The sequence below is a fragment of the Microtus oregoni genome, unplaced genomic scaffold, assembly GCF_018167655.1.
Source record: "Microtus oregoni isolate MIOR12 unplaced genomic scaffold, Mior012 000014F_ref0000157, whole genome shotgun sequence".
Lineage (NCBI taxonomy): Eukaryota > Metazoa > Chordata > Mammalia > Rodentia > Cricetidae > Microtus > Microtus oregoni.
In genome coordinates, this window is record NW_024543073.1 from 22,063,264 (window position 1) to 22,083,758 (window position 20,495).

General features: G+C 43.1%; 1 protein-coding gene across 1 annotated transcript in view; it reads right to left on the reverse strand.

Annotated features, from left to right (window-relative positions):
* Dmgdh (dimethylglycine dehydrogenase) overlaps positions 1-20,495 on the reverse strand; it is a 74,681-nt gene that overhangs the window by 7,514 nt on the left and 46,672 nt on the right. Inside the window, exon 15 of the mRNA XM_041663446.1 lies at positions 288-422. Coding sequence (XP_041519380.1) covers positions 288-422 — 135 coding nt within the window. The remainder of the gene's footprint in view (positions 1-287; positions 423-20,495) is intronic.

Consider the following 20,495-nt stretch of genomic DNA (forward strand, 5'->3'; position numbering starts at 1 on the left):
TTCTTACAAGATCAATCTTTTGCCTTCACAGACATAAATATATTGTTTCCCACTATGTTTAAAATCTTTGGCTATATATTTTCAAATGCACATAGATTCTTCTGTTTACAAAAATGAACAGCATTTCAGTTTCTTGTCAGTTAATTGCTTTCTGTTTCTTTAATATCAGCTCAGAAATTAAAACTGTGCCATCCTTTCAGTAAGCAGATAAATTAGGGGCAAAAAACCCACCCCAGGAGAGCCCAGAGAAGTTTGGTCGTGGGTGATGGGGTGGCCCTGGCACCCACCTTGCCCTTGTACCAAATGCTTTCATTTCCCTCCGGATCCACATCCTCCGTTGCCAAGGTGAGGCAGACGAGTCTTCGTTTCAGGCCTGCGGCTTTAATCTGCTTCAGTGCTTGCTTGCCTATGAAGTCGGCTGGCTGCAGGAATCCGAGATAATGATGATGAATGAGGGCTCCCACACCGTGACAAGGTTAGAGATGCAAGCATTTAAATTTGTCTTTGCTATTTTTCCCCAATTACACATTAAATAAAAATACAGATTGGATCAAACGTCTACACAAATATTTCTTAGTGGCCGAGTGACAGTACCAGCCACCCATTCCTTCGGAGTAGCTTAGACTTCATGTAATAACTTGGGAAGACAATTTTACCGGAAGCAACTCAGCAGAAAAGCACAAGGAAAGCACGCATACCGTGCCAGTGCGTGACACTGTCTAGTGGCTCTGGACAGTGGCATCAGCCGTCTGGACAAAGGACGTCTCAATTTCCACCCATTGGAAGCTTTTTATAAAAAAAATTTTTTTATATGTGATACCAAAACCTCCCCCCAAATGCTACATTTCCCCTCTCCTTCAGAGTAAATTCCCTGGGATGTTTTAACTACTGGGCTGTTCTCATTACTTCACTCAGGAGAACACCCAGGTGTGGAGCCAGAGTCCGAGGGAGACCCCATGTAGGCTGTGAGGTAACAGAGTCAGATGTGGGCGTCTGCAGCAAAGACCTTACTCCTGAGCCTGCTCTTTAGCCTTTCTTCCTCCTTCCAAGTAACACGTGACTGACGACACTCATGCTCCAATTTGAAGGCTTTCCCTTTATTAGACACCCCTCAACTGAGCAGGACACACCGGTGAGCCATAACTGATCAGCGGGGACGCTGGGTAATAAAGAAAGGAAGATACAATTCCACCCAGCCAGAATGCCAGGGGACCTGGGATAAAGTGAGACAAATTCACCGGAGGCGAAGAGCGAGGACAGTGCCCAGGAGAGAGGAGTGCCCTTCAGGTGAGAAGATGAGAAGCCACACACGCACCTCGTAAGGGGTGAAGAGGGAATTCGCTACACAAAGTACACCTCACTAAAAGACATTCGAGATGCAATGAGTCTCGAAATCAACTGTCACATACACTCAAAAACAAACAAACAAACAAAAAACCCACAACCCAAAGAAGCCGTCTCAAACTTTATTTCTCTACTAGTCAGATAGGGAACACTAGTTTGTGCCAGCACTTAAGATTTATATAGTGATCTCTCAACATGAGGCATTTAGGACCGTGTGCAATAAAGCCCATGCCAGCCGACAATCAGTGGGAGTTCTCACACGCCTCACACCCGATGCCCCCTCACCATGCCTTCACTGGTGCTAGGCTTCCAGGATGGGTCCTGCAGGGACTGCAGTATAAGTTGCTGACCTGCACAGGACGCTGAAGAAGGCTTCCATTGCCCTAGGCTTAAATACTATCCTAAAAAGCCTTGTTTAAAGAGATGGGAGGAATGGCTGCCCCTTTAAGACAATGTGCTTTTCTTCCCTGGAAAGCCTGTCTCTGGTGAACCTGGAGCTGCAGCCAGGGGTCTGGGTTACATCTGCCCACTACGCCCACTGCGCCCAACACACCCACTATGCCCAACACGCCCACTACGCCCACTGAATTATTCATCGAAGGATAACTTCCCCTTTTCTCCCTTTCATCTGTTCCCACTTCACAAAGCTTGGGCACGTTTTCCTGGACACTTGGGTTCCCTCGCTTTCTTTGTATGGCGTTATCCTCCCTCGCAGCCCACCACCCACACCTCGCTTCCTCCCCAGGGCTGCTTACAAAAGGCTTAGCCTTGCTCTTCCTCTGTTCCAGCTCCCTCCTCTGGGTAGCTGCTGAGGTTTAGAGTTTGCTATCCTGCCATTTTCTTTTAAATGCTAATAAATGAAACTGCCCCGGAGATTTCTTCTGAGTCTGTCCTTCATTCTTTTATTAACAAGACTAAGAACCCTGAAAAGGGCCCCAATTTCTGTGGTGACAGGTGGCACCCCAGGTGGTGCTCCCCAAAACTTCCAGTAACTAAATAACAGGAATAATTCAGTAGAGAATAATTCTTGCTAAGTCATGTTTACGATGGGTTAGGTTTATGATGGGTTAGGCTGTGCTACTCAGTAATCCTCACAGTAACCCTGAGGTAGGACTGGATAGGACTGGCTAGGACTGAATGAGTACACCAGTTCACAGGGCAATTACCTGAGGCTCAGTCACATGGCAACACAAACCAACATCTGTAGATTTGTCCATATGTAAAAACAAACAAACAAGCAAACACATCTGTATCAGGATCCTGGGATGCATGGCGGCTAGAAATACTCAAAACGCCGAGTTAAAGATGGGAAACCCATGCCTGGAGTTCTAGCACTTGGGAGGTCAAGGCAAGGGGATTTTTGAGTTCAAGGCCAACCTAGGCTACGAGAGACCTTATCTCAAAATAAAATCAATAAATTGTAAGAGTCAAAATTAACCCGTAAGCCCCACCTGCCCAAGGACAAGGTAATTTCCTGAAATTGGGAGTTGTCATTTTTGGGAAATAACAAGCCACATGGTTTCTCTCCCCTAAACAAGTTTGTTTGAAGCAACTACACCAGAAGTGCTTGATCACATGTGGGTGGGAGGGGCATAGGCAGGAAAGACATCAGGATGTATGCTCCCCCCTGATTGGACCTAACGGGAAATGCAATGAATCATGACTTTGGCCTTTTTAAGCCCCTGCAAAATGTGGTCAATGGCTGTCTTCTGGGGACTAAGAGGTGGACCTGGCCAGTGTTTAGTTAAAACTTGCTTCAAACTGGGCTCAAAGTTGTGAAACTTGTTTTTTCTCTCAAGAGTATCAAGATTAACAAAACACAAAGTCTCTAAAAGGAAAATGCTTTAAAAAATTTCCTTCGGGTGGCCTGTGTCTGCTTTGATTGGCATTCATTATCAGTAGTTTTGTAGTGTGAAATATTGAAAACACTCTGCAAGCCAATACTAATAAAATCTGACAACTTCTGTCTCTATCTTGTGAGCAAGAGCATCCTTCGACACAAGTGTAAACAATGCCCTGACAACCAAATCCTCACTGCCCGAACATCTCGCGATGGTTCGTGTAGTCAGCGTGAGCCGATGAGAATCGCTGAAGATGCTCATAAAGCAGAGTTCTGTGTGTCTGCCGGGGAGCGGGCAGAGATTAGAGGGTGAGCGCTCTGACCTAATGCTTTAATCCACAGGTGACTTCAGAATTTGCTTAGACCTATGGGAGTTGGTGGCCCTGGTTCCCTTCTGCAACTCTAGTTCTCTCTGCTTCCTGGCGGCCCTGGACGAAGTCTCTCTCCCATGGGCTCTTCGCTGGCATGATCCTATACTCCAGTACATGAACTGAACCCTCTGAAACCACGAGCCAGAATAAAGTCTTCCCCTTCCAGGTTGTTTCTGCCAGGCATTTTGTCAGAGCAGTGAGGACAGTGACAGAGAGGAAGGAGTCAGCTTCCACCCCTTCACAGGCCCCTTCCCAATCTAACGGGACTCCCAACTCAGGCAGACAAAGTGCAGTCACGACATTCCACCCCTGTTTTATTTGGCTTATTCTCAAGGTTTTACACTACCACCTACTAATTAATTATAAATGAGAAGAAACAAGTCTGCAGGGGATGCTGTAATTAGAAGTGGTACTTTCAGAATGACCCAAGAACAGAAATACATCTATTTAATGAGTCATTGATGAATTACTGATATAAACAGCAGTTAATGTCTTTAAGAAATGTACCGATTTCTGAGGCACTGAGTCTTCAACTTAAAAATAGTCTTGACATGTTTTTTTTTAAGTGTACTACTTTTAAATACCAGTAAAAGTCATAAAGTCAGGCACCTGTGATACACACTAAATATATCATCCGTATATACAAAGTAGGCTGTCTGTGGAAGCTGATTACTCATCTCTATTAGCCCTGTTAACGGCATGCATGTTACCTGAATGCTGGTGTAAATTAAGTAAATTAAACCCATGTATTTGGGGAATGAGTCTTAGGGCAGTGAAGGGTTTGAAGACGCAGTCAAAGGTGACAGCTACACTGGAGGAAGACTGGAACACAAAGCTGGAAGAGGGGCCTGCCATAGACCAGAGGAGAGAATAAGGATGAAGGCTTGGGCCTTCCGTTCCCGTTTATACAGGATAAAATGCTATCAGAAATTTAAGGGTGTCTGTCATCAGTTTAATTTAAGTCTTGGGCTCATATCCTTTAAACTCAAATATTAAAAGTTCCAAAGACAGAACTGAACTAAGTTTCACATCCCGCATCCCAGAATCCCCAAGAACCAGGCATGGGCGTCTAATCCTGTTCTGTATTTTTCAGCCGCTGGTTACCAGCTGTTTCAGAGTGCAGGGTGAAGATGAAATGCCAGACTGCCACTGTCTCTCATACATACTTGAGAGCTTCTTGTTTAAAATGGGCTCAAAGAATCACAGGAGGCATCCTGGGGGAGGCATCCCTGGGAAGCTCATGGCCATTGCTAGCCCGAGACTGGGTTAACTGTCACATCCTCCGGTCAGCTGTTCAGTGCTCTGGGTGTGACTCAGAGGCTGAAAAAACTGTGTCCTGAGGTCACTCATTGGGGAAAGGGTTGGTTCAGGGTTCACCCCATCAAGACAAACCACAGTCTTATTCAGAGGTAGGCCACAGAGCCTACGAGAGTTTATAGTCATAGGGCCGGTCTCACTGTATTACCAGAACTGCAAAGCCGGCGGAGGCTGGAGGAGATTGAGCAACCAGGCTCAAGCCTGGGCAGCCCTGGTACTCTTTCTCTGCTATCCAGCCAAGCGCATCTTCAACAGAGCCTTTGTGGCGAGGTGGTAAGTAATGAGGTTAGCTGTATCATTGGCTGGAAAATGAACACTCCCACATACACCAAGTTTTCATTCTCGGCCCTTAGCACACACAGCTGAGGAACAACTCAACCAGCATTTTCCTAGCCCCTACTTACTACACAGATGAGAGAGAATTCCTTCTCAAAAAAAGTCTTTAAGGGAGCAAGGAAAGGGACTCTGCCAGGTACTGGGAAGGAGAGGAGAGAGGAGAAACCCAAGGAACAGTGTAGTGGCACACGCCTGTTCTCTCAGCAGTCAGAGGTCGAGGCTGGAGAATCGCGGGCATAGAGCCAGACTAAGTAGCAAAACCCTGACTCAAATCCCAACAAAACAATCTGTAAACTGAGGAAGACATTTAAAACATGCCAGAGCAGGTGGATCTTTGTGAGTTCGAGGCCAGCCTGGTCTACAAGAGCTAGTTCCAGGACAGGCTCCAAAGCTACAGAGAAACCCTGTCTCGAAAAACCAAAATAAATAAATAAATAAATAAATAAATAAAATAAAACATGCCAGAGGTAGACCAATAACCAGGATAATTACCATCTAAACCAAATTAAAATTTGTTGAAAACTAAAACAGCCCCTCTCGCATGTATTCTGTGACTTCCATTCAATCCAATTTTAAGGGAAATAGTCGCTAGCCTTTGAAGCGCATGACTCAAAAGCAAGCTGTGGGCTGAATGCGTGACTTTGCCAGGTACACTTTTATGCTTAACTTGAGCAACAGCATTTAGCATGCTCACAGTATAGTGGACCACTGCAAATTCTGCAAGTTCAATCGATTGTAGAGAAAAAAAATGGTCAGGAAAAAATTGTGCTTGTGTTGAACTTATGTGAGCATTTTTCTTATCATTTCCTAACAGTGCAGCGTGGCCCCATTTGCATAGTGTTTGTGTTGTGCTGTGTAATTTGAAGTATACAGGAGGGTAGGAGGGTGTGGAGGGCTCAGAACTGGGGTCCGTCACCATTCTCTAGAAGTGTTTGAGCACATGGAGATTTTTGTACGCTAGAAGGGCTGGGTCTCCACTGCCCACCCATCATAGGGACAGCTGGGTTTTCCTCTCTCTACAGGTAAACAGGTAAATGAGTGCCTGTTGGGTGTTTTTTACATCTACACAAAGCAAACGACCCTCAAGGAAACAAACATGGAAACTGAGTGAGCCTCGGCAGTGATCTTTCCTTGATGACTTCTTAACTGCTGCAAGGTCTCATGCATGGCTGCTTTCGCCTGTGCATTTCATGTAGATCTACGTCAGCCAGATGTTTAGTGAGGTGACAAAGGCTCTTGATCTCATCTCTGGCTCATAGACTGCTCGTGAGGTTTATGTTTTTTTCGCAAAGTAAGTAAGAACACTGAAGTGCACGCAGATGAACTACCTTGTGTGTCTTAGCCTGGAGCAGAAACCACTGAATCCGTCAGCAACCCAGACTCAGCTGCCACCAGAAGTGCAGGTGGAGCTGAGGAGGCAGCGAGCACTCTGCAGGGTGATGCACGGTACGGCAGGGCGGGCCGCGGGAGCGCCTAACACCCTTCACCGTTAATTCCCACAAATATCTGGAAACCCAAATCCCTACTTCCAGAACAGAGCTCCAAATCCACAGGCCCAGCTGCCTTTCAGGCCTTTTCACCTGGTTATTCCACACCCACCAAGCCTCCCTGTCCGCCAGCCACATCTGTTTTGTTTCCAGATGCCAACAATACCCTGTCTTTCTCTCCACCCTTCACCCGCAGCCCCCTGGGTGAGCTCCATGCTACCATCTCATATTGTTCCCATTATTTCCTCCTCCACCTACAGCCTCCACTTAGCCGAAGTCTTTGCCCTTTCTCCTCTAGACTCCTTCAGTAATTGGGGAAAAGATCTTCCTGTCACACGAGCAACTTTCTTCTAATCAGTTTTCCATCACCGGAGTGTCACTTCTTGCTCAAAAGCCTTAAATCACTCCTTAGCTTGGCAGACAAGAAAGCCCCCTTCCTGATGGGCAGCTCTGAGTTCCTAATAGCAGTTCTGGGCACTGCTTTCAATGGAATACATTAACCGAAAAGTTATTCATGTGCGAGTTCTGAGTTAGGTGTAGAAGATAAAATAATAAAGCATTATTAATGGAAAGTGTACCATTCTGATCAAAAGAAATAAACAGAATAACTTTACTCTTTGAACAAGTAAGATAATTTCAAATGCTCAAGACCTACACGGAGATCATATCTGTTAAATTTATGTTGGATTCCCTAATTTACTTTAGAAATGATTTACTAAAATCTGACAATATCTTTTAAAAGATCAATTGTAATCACCAAGTTAATCTTGTGCCTAAAGTGAAAGGCTTAACATTAGAAAATAAATATAATTCAACAGATAGCAAGTAAAAAAGAAAAACTAGCTGATTAAATGTAGAAAAACCCTTTAATAAAATGAATATCTACTCCCAATTAAAAGAAAACATTTAGCACTAGGAACAGAAGAAATCGCCTCAACCTGAAACAAAGCAGCCATGCAAACCTAGAGTGAACACAGTCCGTGGTGATAGGGAGCTGTGCAAACCTACAGTGAACGCCATCCATGGTGAAGTCGAGCAGTGTAAACCTACAGTGAACACCGTCCATAGTGAAGACAAGCCATGCAAACCTGCAGTGAACACCACCCATAGTGAAGGGGAGCTGTGCACACCTACAGTTAACACTGTCTATAGTGATGAAGATGGTATTTTCCTCCTGTGGTCTGATGGAGGAAGGTCATTGGTAATAAACAAACTGCCTTGGCCCATTTTGATAGGCCATCCCTTAGGTGGGTGGAGTAGGCAGAACAGAATGCTGGGAGGAAGAGGAAGTGAGCTCAGACTTGATAGCTCTCCCCTTTCTGGGGCAGATGCCTCAGACAGAGGCCATGCTCCTCTCTCCCAGGCAGCTCCGACCCAGGATGGACGTAGGCTGAATCTTTCCCGGTAAGACTGATGCTACACAGATTATTAGAGATGGGTTGATCGGGATATGAGAATTAGCCTGTAAGGGCTAGAGTTAATGGGCCAAGCAGTGTTTAAAAGAATACAGTGTCCGTGTAATTATTTCGGGGCATAAGCTAGCAGGCGGCCAGGGTGCTGGGGACTCAGCCTTGCTGCTCCTATTATAACAGTGGTCAGGGTCAAAGCAAGGGTGTTTGTCCTCACCACCACCACTCAGCTTTGCTGAAGGTGAAGCCAGTGGAGGATCTGAGCAATGCAGTGAGGTAAGAAAAAGAAAAAGAAGACTTTAAAAGAAACAAAGAAAAGCTGTCTTTTCATACAACATTGTTGTCTGTGTAGAAGATCTGATGGAACTTGCAAAAAATCTACTCAAGCTACTAGGTAGCATTAGTAACACTGAAAGGTACAAAACCTACTGTGTTATATTTATTCATCTGTGTGTGTGTATTTGCAAGTGTGTATCTGTGTGTAGAGGTGTGTATTGTGTGTGTGCATTCTTGTAGGGTTTGCACATGTATGTGTTGAGTCTGTGCATACATGTGTCTGCAGGTCTGCAGGTGTGTACATCTTCTTTGATGTGCATTGGTGTTTTGCCTGCCTACATGTCTGTGTAAGATGTTGGATCCCCTGGAACAGAAGTCACAGACAGTTGTGAGCTGCCATGTGGGTGCTGGGGATTGAACCCCATCTCTGGAGGAGCAATCAGTGCTCTTACCTGCTGGACCATCTCTCCAGGCCCCAGTTGTGTGCATTCTTACAGAGGGTGTACATGTATGTTGTGAGATATTTGATTACACTGTGTAAAGATACGTCACTCTGATTGGTTTAATAAAAAGTTGAACAGCCAATAGCTAGGCAGGATTTCCTGGCACAGAGGATGCTGGGGTGAAGAAGGGCAGAGTCAGAGGAGATATCATGAGACACAGTGAGCAGAATGGGAAGGATGTGGGTGAGGTAGGTGAGCCTTGAGGCAGCACATAGATTAATAGACATGGGTTAAGTTACAAAGGCTAGCTAAAAACAAGCCTGAGCTATTGGCCAAGTATTTATGATTAATAATAAGCCTCTGTGTGGTCATTTGGGGAGCAACTGGTGGGACAGAGCTCTCAGGGGTCTAGATGGAAAACTCTGCCTATACATGTTTGTTTGTGTGGACACATATCTGCGGGTGTAGCACTCTTTAGAGGGTGCACATCTGTGTGTGTGTACCCATGGAAACTAGAGATTGATTTTGGGTGTCCTCTTCTATTTCTCTCTAACTTGTATTTTGAGAAAAAGTTTCACGCTGAACCTGGAGTTCACTGAATGGACTAGAACTGGTCAGTGAGCCCCCAAGATCCTCCTGTGTCTGCCCACCCAGTAATGGGATTACATGTGCACACAGCCATACCTGGCTTTTTATATAGGAGCTGAGCAATGAACTCAGGTCCTTATAGCATGGTCTGCGAGCTCTTTACCGTCTGAACTGTCTTCCAAGCTTCCAATTGCATTGCTATAGACTAACAATAAACAATTGAAAGCTAAATTTAAAATAACATTTACGGTAGTATTAAAACATGAAATACTGCTCTTTCTTCCTAGCCCACCCAGCTCCCATCCAGAACCCTCCCCACCTCGGCCCCACTGTCCTCTTTCTGCAAATAACATCACCCAGCCCAGCCTGTCTGGGCACTGGGTCCGAATCCTCGGGGCACTCAAGCAGGCGGGACTCCCTTTGTTTCTATCGCCTGCCTGCACCAAGCAGGGTAGGCGCTTTGTTGGCGACCTGCCCACCAGCACGGAGGCCTGATCTCTGGGCGTCAGGAGAGACAGCATTGGGGGTAGGCACTTTGTTTGCAAGCTGCCCAACCAGCACGGAGACCTGATCTCTTGGTGCCAGGAGAGCCAACGTTGGGGAGAGCCAGCGTTGGGTAGGCAAGGAGACCTGATCTGATAAAAGAAGATTCATAAGGGAGCATTTGGAAGAAGAGATGGGCAGACGCCAAGGCAAGAATTCGCCCAACAAGCTGAAAAGCAACATGAAGCCACCAGAAACCAGCGACCTCACAACGGGAGGACATGAACACCTTAATCAAGAAGAAGTAGAAAATATTGACTTCATGAAAGTGATTGATGCCCTTAAACAGCATGTAAAAAATGCCCTTATAGAAATGGATGAGAAATATAACAGAAAGTTTGAAGAATTGAATAAATCAGTGAATGATACCCTAGAAAACCAAGGAAAAACAATCAAACAGATAATGGAAACAGTTCAAGACTTGAAAACTGAACTGGAGGCAAAGAAGAAAACACAAACAGAAGGCCGGCTGGACATGGAAAATTTAAGTAAACAAACAGAGTCTACAGAAACAAGCATAACCAACAGAATACAAGAGTTAGAAGAAAGAATCTCAGATTCTGAAGATACCATAGAGAAAATAAACACACTGATCAAAGAAAACAGCAAGTCCAACAAACTCTCATCACAAAATATTCAGGAAATATGGGACACAATAAAAAGACCAAACCTAAGAATAATAGGAGTAGAAGAAGGAGAAGAAGTGCAGCTCAATGGTCCAGAAAATATATTTAATAAAATTGTAGAAGAAAATTTTCCCAACCTAAAGAAAGATATACCTATGAAGGTGCAAGAAGCATACAGAACACCGAATAGGCTGGATCAAAAAAAAACATCCCCTCGCCATATAATTATCAAAACACAAAGCATACAGAATAAGGAAAGAATATTAAGAGCTGCAAAGGAAAAAGGCCAAATTACTTATAAAGGTAAACCTATCAGACTTATACCTGACTTCTCCATGGAAACCATGAAAGCCAGAAGGTCCTGGATAGATGTACTGCAGAAACTAAGAGACCATGGATGCAAGCCCAGATTACTATACCCAGCCAAGTTTTCGTTCACTATAAATGGAGAAAATAAAATTTTCCACGATAAAAACAAATTTAAACAATACGCAGCCACAAATCCAGCCTTACAGAAAGTAATAGAAGGAAAATCACTAACCAAGGAGTCCAACAATGACCACAATAACTCAGACATCTAGAGACCCTTCACAAACACAAATCAAAGAAGGGAAACACACAAACTCTACTACTAAAAAAATGACCGGCGTTAACAACCACTGGTCATTAATATCACTTAATGTCAATGGACTTAACTCACCTATTAAAAGGCACAGGCTAAAAGATTAGATACGAAAACAGGATCCAACATTCTGCTGCTTACAAGAAACACACCTCAACCACAAAGACAGGCACCTACTCAGAGTAAAGGGCTGGGAAAAGGCTTATCAAGCAAATGGACCTAAGAAACAAGCAGGTGTGGCCATACTAATCTCTAATAAAGTAGACTTCAAATTTAAATCAATCAGAAGAGATGGAGAGGGGCATTTTATACTCATAACAGGAACAGTTCATCAGGATGAAGTCTCAATCCTGAACATCTATGCCCCTAATATAAAAGCACCCACGTACATAAAAGAAACATTGCTAAAACTCAAGGTAGCCATCAAACCGCACACACTAATAGTAGGAGACTTCAACACTCCTCTCTCGCCAATGGACAGGTCAATCAGACAGAAACCTAACAGAGAAATAAGAGAATTAATGGAGGTAATGAATCAAATGGACTTGACAGACATCTATAGAACTTTCCACCCAAATAGGAAAGAATATACCTTCTTCTCTGCTGCTCATGGAACCTTCTCAAAAATCGACCACATAGTCGGTAACAAAGCAAACATCCACAGTTACAAAAAAATATTAGTAACCACCTGTGTCTTATCAGATCACCATGGATTAAAGTTAGAATTCAACAACAATGCTACCCCCAGAAAGCCTACAAACTCATGGAAACTGAACAGTCAACTACTGAACCATACCTGGATTAAGGAAGAAATAAAGAAAGAAATTAAAGTCTTCCTTGAATTCAATGAAAATAAAGAAACAACATACTCAAACCTATGGGACACTATGAAAGCAGTCCTAAGAGGAAAGTTCATAGCACTAAGTGCCCACTTAAAGAAAACAGAGAAAGCTCACATTGGAGACTTAACAGCCCACCTGAAAGCTCTAGAAAAAAAAGAGGCAGACTCACCTAGGAGGAGTAAGAAGACTGGAAATAATCAAACTGAGGGCTGAAATCAACAAAATAGAAACACAGAAAACAATACAAAGAATCAATGAAACAAAAAGCTGGTTCCTGGAGAAAATCAACAAGATTGACAAACCCCTATCCAAACTAATCAAACGGCAGAGAGAGAATTTGCAAATTAATAAGATCAGAAATGAAAAGGGAGACATAACCACAGACACAGAGGAAATTCAGAGAATCATTAGATCTTACTACAAAAGCCTATATGCCACAAAACTGGAAAATGTAAAGGAAATGGACACTTTTTTAGATAAATACCATATACCAAAGTTAAACCAGGACCAGGTGAACAATCTAAACAGACCGGTTAGTCGCGAAGAATTAGAAGAGGTTATCAAAAACCTCCCTACCAAAAAAAAGCCCAGGACCAGATGGTTTCAATGCGGAATTCTACCAGAACTTCCAAGAAGAACTAATACCTATACTCCTGAATGTATTTCACAATATAGAAACAGAAGAGGCATTGCTAAATTCCTTTTATGAAGCTACAGTCACTCTGATACCAAAACCACACAAAGACTCAACCAAGAAAGAGAATTATAGACCAATCTCACTCATGAACATCGACGCAAAAATCCTCAACAAAATACTGGCAAACCATATCCAAGAACACATTAGAAAAATTATCCATTATGATCAAGTAGGCTTCATCCCAGGGATGCAGGGCTGGTTCAACATACGAAAATCTATCAATGTAATCCAGCATATAAATAAACTGAAAGAAAAAACCATATGATCATTTCATTAGATGCTGAAAAAGCATTTGACAAAATTCAACATCCCTTTATGATAAAAGTATTGGAGAGATTAGGGATACAAGGGTCATACCTAAATATAATAAAAGCTATATACAGCAAGCCGACAGCTAACATCAAATTAAATGGAGAGAAACTTAAAGCCATCTCACTAAACTCAGGAACACGACAAGGCTGTCCACTCTCGCCATACCTCTTCAATATAGTACTTGAAGTTCTAGCAATAGCAATAAGACAACATAAGGGGATCAAGGGGATTCGAATAGGAACGGAAGAAGTTAAACTTTCGTTATTTGCAGATGATATGATAGTGTACATAAGCGACCCCCAAAACTCCACCAAAGAACTTTTACAGCTGATAAACAGCTTTAGTAATGTGGCAGGATACAAGATCAACTCCAAAAAATCAGTTGCCCTCTTATACACAAAGGATATGGAAGCAGAGAGGGAAATCAGAGAAGCTTCACCTTTCACCATAGCCACAAACAGCATAAAATATCTTGGGGTAACTCTAACCAAGGAAGTGAAAGATCTATTTGACAAGAACTTTAAGGCACTGAAGAAAGAAACTGAGGAGTATACCAGAAAATGGAAGGACCTCCCTTGCTCTTGGATTGGGAGGATCAACATAGTAAAAATGGCAATTCTACCAAAGGCAATTTATAGATTCAATGCAATCCCCATCAGGGTCCCATCAAAATTCTTCACAGATCTTGAGAGGACAATAATCAACTTTATATGGAAAAACAAAAAACCCAGGATAGCCAAAACAATCCTATACAATAAAGGATTGTCTGGAGGCATTACCATCCCTGACTTCAAACTCTATTACAGAGCTACAGTGATGAAAACAGTGTGGTACTGGCATAAAAACAGAGAAGTCGACCAATGGAATCGTATAGAAGACCCGAATTTTAACCCACAAACCTATGAACACCTCATTTTTGATAAAGGAGCCAAAAGTATACAATGGAAGAAAGAAAGCATCTTTAACAAATGGTGCTGGCATAACTGGATGTCAACCTGTAGAAGAATGAAAATAGACCCGTATCTATCACCATGCACAAAACTCAAGTCCAAATGGATTAAAGACCTCACTATCAGTCAGAACACATTGAACCTGATAGAAGAGAAAGTGGGAAGTACCCTACAGGAGATGGGCACAGGAGATCGCTTCCTATGTGTAACCCCAACAGCACAGATTTTAAGGGCAACATTGAATAAATGGGACCTACTAAAACTGAGAAGCTTCTGTAAAGCAAAGGACACTGTCACCAAGACAAAAAGGCAACCTACTGACTGGGAGAAGATCTTCACCAACCCCGCAACAGACAAAGGTCTGATCTCCAAAATATATAGAGAACTCAGGAAACTAGACTTTAAAATGCTAATTAACCCAATTAAAAAATGGGGCACTGAACTGAACAGAGAATTCTCAGCAGAGGAAGTTCAAATGGCCAAAAGACACTTAAGGTCATGCTCAACCTCCTTAGCGATCAGGAAATGCAAATCAAAACAACTTTGAGATATCATCTTACACCTGTCAGAATGGCTAAAATAAAAAACTCCAATGATAGCCTTTGCTGGAGAGGCTGTGGAGGAAGGGGTACCCTCATCCATTGCTGGTGGGAATGCAATCATGTGCAACCACTTTGGAAATCGGTGTTTCGGTTTCTCAGGAAATTCGGAATCAACCTACCCCTGGACCCAGCAATACCAGTCCTGGGAATATACCCAAGAGATGCCCGATCATATGACAAGAGCATTTGTTCAACTATGTTCATAGCAGTATTATTTGTAATAGCCAGAACCTGGAAACAACCTAGATGCCCTTCAAAGGAAGAATGGATGAAGAAAGTATGGAATATATACACACTAGAGTACTACGCTGCGGTAAAAAACAATGACTTCTCAAATTTTGCATGCAAATGGATGGAAATAGAAAACACTATCCTGAGTGAGGTAACCCAGACCCAAAAAGATGAATATGGGATGTACACACTCATAATTGGTTTCTAGCCATAAACAAGGGTCACGGAGTCTACAATTGGTGATCCCAAAGAAGCTAAGTAAGAAGGTGAACCAAAGGAAAAACATATAGTTGTCCTCTTGGCTATGGGACGTAGACAAAATGGCCGGGGAGAAAATTGAGATCTTGGGGGTGGGGTGGGATGATGGTAAGGGGAGATGGGGAGAGTAAAGGGAGAAGGGGAGAATGGGGGGAACTTTGGGAAAAAGGAGGATTGGGATAAAGGAAGGTTGGATAGGGGAGCACGGAAGCACAATTCTTAGTTAAGGGAGCCACCTTAGAGTTGGCAAGAGACTTGAACCTAGAGTGGCTCCCAGATGCCCAAGCCAAGGTCCCCAGTCAGTTCCTTGGGCAGCTGAGGATAGGGAACCTGAAATGACCCTATCCTATAGCAATACTGACGAATATCTTGCATATCATCATAGAACCTTCATCTGGTGATGGATGGAGATAGAGACAGAGACCCACACTGGAGCACTTGGACTGAGCTCCCAAGGTCCCAATGAGGAGCAGAAGGAGGGAGAACATGAGCAAAGAAGTCGGGACCACGAGGGGAGCACCCACCCACTGAGACAGTGGAGCTGATCTATTGGGAGCTCACCAAGGCCAGCTGGACTGTGACTGAAAAAGCATGGGATAAAACTGGACTCTCTGAGCATGGCGAACAATGAGGGCTGATGAGAAGCCAAGGACAATGGCACGGGGTTTTGAACCTACATAATGTGCTGGCTTTGTGGGAGCCTAGCCAGTTTGGATGTTCACCTTCCTAAAAATGGATGTAGAGGGGAGGACCTAGGACTTATCACAGGGCAGGGAACCCTGACTGCTCTTTGGACTGGAGAGGGATGGGGAGAGGAGTGGGGGGATGGGGAGAAGGGTGGGAGGAGGGGGAGAAGGGTGGGAGGAGGGGGAGGGAAATGGGAGGCTGGGAGGAGGTGGAAACTTGTTTTTTTTTTGTTCTCCTTTTCTCAATAAAAAAAATGGAAAAAAAACATGAAATACTTAGGTATGAATATGTACAAAGATTTACAGACTTATGCACTAGAATATACAAAATATTTCAGAGAAAAATGAATGATGCTCTAAATGGACTTAGAAATATACATTGTTCTCAAGTGTTGAAAGACTTGGATTAACCTATAGATGCCGAGTATTTTCAATCAAAATACCAACAGGGATTTTAAAAATCAATTGTCAAGCTCATTCTACAACTTATGGAAAACCCAAAGGACCTAGAATAACCAAAATTGATCTTACTTAAACTATAGCAATTAAGGCAATGTAATATTAGTATCAGGAAACGCTAATAGTTCAATGGAACATGGCAGAGCCTAGAAATAGGACCTACGAACATACAAGAGCTGAGTCCTCCAGGTACATAGAGGCAGCAAGTGCAGAGAGAGCAACCTTTCAACAAATGGTGCCGGAAACTGGAGAGCCACAGGCAAATAACTTCATCCACCCCTCACAACGGATACAAAAATCAACCAAAAGTGGACCATCAACACAAATGTAAGAAAGTGGTTTCAGACCTTGCTTCAAAATGAATAATTTTTAAATGTTTACAATTTCTAGATGAAACTAGCTATTGCTGAAACTTTGGGTTCAGCAACAGTTTCTTAGACATATACTGAAAACACCATCCGTAAGTGGTCATCCAAGGGTCAGTGAGATGGCTCAGTAAGTAGAGGCACCTGCTGCCAAGCCTGAGGGCCTGAGCTTCATCCCCAGGCCCCACATGGTGGAAGGAGGAAATCAACAGTCGTTCTCTACTCTCTAAGGCACATGTATACACTCCCCCACAATCCATCAACCAACCAATTCATCTGAACCGTTTTAAAGATCAGTTGATAAGGTTTCGAATTTTATAAATTAAAATCTCTGAAAGACACATTTCAGCAAACAAAAATATAAGATACAGATTGCAAAAATATTTACAGGGCATTTGCCTGATAAAAATTTATATATTAAAAATATATAAGTAACTTGATCAACTCAGCAATAAAAAAGTAAACTGAATATGGGTGAGAGATCTGAGCATACACTTACCAAAGAAGAGACAGAAAAAGCAGACAGGAAAACAAAAAGGTGTTCAATGTCATTAACTACGAAGGAAAAAATTTACAACCATTTCATACTTCACATAATAGCTCCAGTTAAAGAAACAGACCGGCACCTGGTGGTGGTGGCGCACACCTTTAATCCCAGCACTCGGGAAGCAGGGGCAAGCAGATCTCTGTGAGTTTGAGGCCAGCCTGTCCTACAGAGTGAGTTCTAGGACAGCCAAGGCTGTAAAGAAACCCTATCTCAAAAAAAAAAAAAAAAGAGAAGAGAGAGATAACACCTGATAAGGTTGCAAAGAGTGAAATTTCTACATGCTGTTGTAGAAATATAAAATAAAAATGATGCACTTTGTAAAAATTAGAATCTTGAAACATTGACATAGGAGCTAGCAAGATGGCTCAGTGGTTAAGAGTATTTGCTGCTTTTCTGGAGAACCTGGGTTCAGTTCCCAGCATCCACATGGCAATTAGCAAACTAGTTACAGGGATCTGCTGCCCTCTTCTGGCCTCCATGGGCACTGCATGCACATGGTGCACATATGTATAGACATACATACACACAGGCAAACATACATATAAAAATAAATCTTTTATAAAATAAATATAACATATCCTTGCTATTTGACTCAATAATTCTACATCCAGGTATTTCTCCAAGAGTAAATAAGGCATATGTTCAGAGAAAAAGTTGTGCAGAAATGCTGCCAAGCACTGTGGCACATGCCCGTAATCCCAGCACTTGGGAAGTAGAAATAGAATGGCAGGGAGGTCAACCTCATCCCCAGCTAGTGAATAAAGAGCCAACGGGGCAATATGAAATACTGCTTCAAAATAAATATGTCTTAAAAACATTTATAGCAGTTGCATTTGTAATTGTCCTAAACGGAAGCAGCACAGATGTTCAGCAACAAATCAGTGCTTACACAAACTGCAGCACAGGAGACGTAACACTGTGGCCGTGTCATCAAGCCCAATGGGTTTGCAGCCTGGTGAGCTTTGTAGAGTCAAATCTTGAAGGAGCGGAGAGAGCTTTACTACCAACCGTAGACAAGAACAGCACTGAGTTATTGCCAAAACGACATCTTCTCAACAAAGGAAGCTATGCAGGCTCATGTAGGGGTTGGCCCATTGCTGGGCACGCTCGGTTAAAGGTCATAATTTAAGAATGATAGTAGACACGTCTTTGGATGTGCTTAGGATCACATATTTAAAGGTTAAAATGAAGGCAGAGGCAGGAGGATCTCTGTAAGTTCAAAGTCAGCCTGATCTACGAAGCAAGTTCCAAAATGTAACACAGAGAAACTCTGTTTCTAAAAAAATAAAAAAGTGCTCAGTTTTCAAGTTTTGGCTGGAAATATAGGAAAGGACATTCTGAAGTTGCAATAATGTAGGAGTTTGCCACTAAGGACACTTGCTTCACCTTGCAACCAACAAGTAACAACACAAATGACTCTTGAATTATGCTAAGTAGATCCATATCCAAAAACGTATATGCCGTATGTGGTAGTTATAACTTGACACAGCCTGGAATCCCTGGGAGAGTCTTGATGGGGGATTGTGTACATTCATTTAGTCCCTGGGGATCTCTAGAGGTGGGAACTGTCTTGTGAATTGATGTGGGAAGGCCCAGCCCACTGTGGGTGGTGTCATTCCCTGCGCAGGAGTTTCTGAACGGTTTAAGTGGAAGCATCAAACTGAGCCCAAGCAAACAAGCAGGTGGGCATGATACATCTCTTCTCCCTGCTGTAGCCATGACCGGCTCACTCCAGTTCCTGCTGCCATGACTACCCCACATGGTGGACTGTAGCCTGGAACTGTGGGCTAAGATCATCTCCTTCTCCCCTAAATTGCTTCTTGTCGGGGTATTTTATACAGCAACATAAACGAAACATTAATTTCATTTATATAGATGTTTCATCTATTCCAAAAGATGCGGAAATAAATTATAGTGATAGAAAGCAGATAAATGGGTGCCTGGGAGTAGGTGAAGCTGTGGGGAGGGCTGGAAGGTGGGAATTACCAAGGGTTGTAATTATTCCTTTTGCCTCCGAGGTAAGGAACATGCTATCTTTATTGCAGTTATAATTTCATTTTGGTATGCATGTTAAACCTTTCAAACTGTGTGCTTCAAATGTCAATGATTTTTGTGTCCAATATGCTGTTCAAATAAAAATGATATCCATAAAAGAAAAGCAGTCTAAAATTACTTAAAATTTATTGTGAGACCAGAGTTTCCATGGACGTCAAGGTTTGGAAGCAGTTAGTGGAGAGTACGCTTGGGCTTTTCGGGTAGAAATACTGATTCATTACTGAAACTGGATCTACCTGAGGATGATAAGCTAGTCTAATATGCTCCGACAGGCGTTTGGGAATGGTAAGCTCTGCTCCAGCCCAGGCTGAACCCCGCATCTTCCCTTCCTGCCCCCTTGTCACTTAGCAATGAAGACGGGTAAGAGAGGAAGGATGCCATAATGAAATGACATGGTTACATGGCTCATAAACACCGTGGCCCCAACCTCTATGCAAAGTGGCATTTTGTAGACGTCGAGACTCCCAGAAGGGGCTTCCTTTTACAGATCAGAAGTCTCAGGTACAAAATGAAATTAAATTGTTTCCTCGGGCTGCGTAGATAGTGTTGAACGACTTATAAAAACATCCAGGGGCTCAGCAGCTAAAATCACTTGCTGCTCTTGCAGAGAACTACTTCTGTTTCCAGCACTCAAGTGGCAGCTCAGCTGTCCGCAGCTCAGATCCAGGAGATCTGATCCCCTCTCTTGTGACCTCCATAGGTACCAGGTAGGCACATGTTGCAATGCATACATGAGTGTTATTAGTATGTATAAAATAAATAAATATAAATAATAAAGATTTCTTAAACCCAGGGGCAGGAGACATGGTTCGGTGGGTCAAGTGTTTGCCTTGTAGTATGAGAACCTGAGTTTGGATATCTTGTACCCATGTAAAGCCAGACATGGTAACAGTGCCTGCAACGTTGGCACCCCTACGGCAACACGGGAAGTGGAGGCAGGAGAATTCCAGTACACTCATTGGCCAGTTAACCAAGTATACACAGTGGCGCACAACAAGAGACCCCATTTCAAACAAGGTGGAGACAATGACCAACACCCAAAATTGTCCTCTAACCTCTACACAGGTACCACATCATGGGTGAACTCTGCTCCCCCCCCAAACACACACACACATACACACTTTAAAAGCCCATTTGGGATTTGAGCTGTTATTCAGTGGTAGAATGCTTGTCTTACAGGTGTGAGACGTAAGACCTATTTCTCAAGGGAAAATAGTCACTCCTTGCACACTTCTAAAGAACAAATATGTGGGACACAATATTAGTGACATGCCGCCTAACCAGGATGG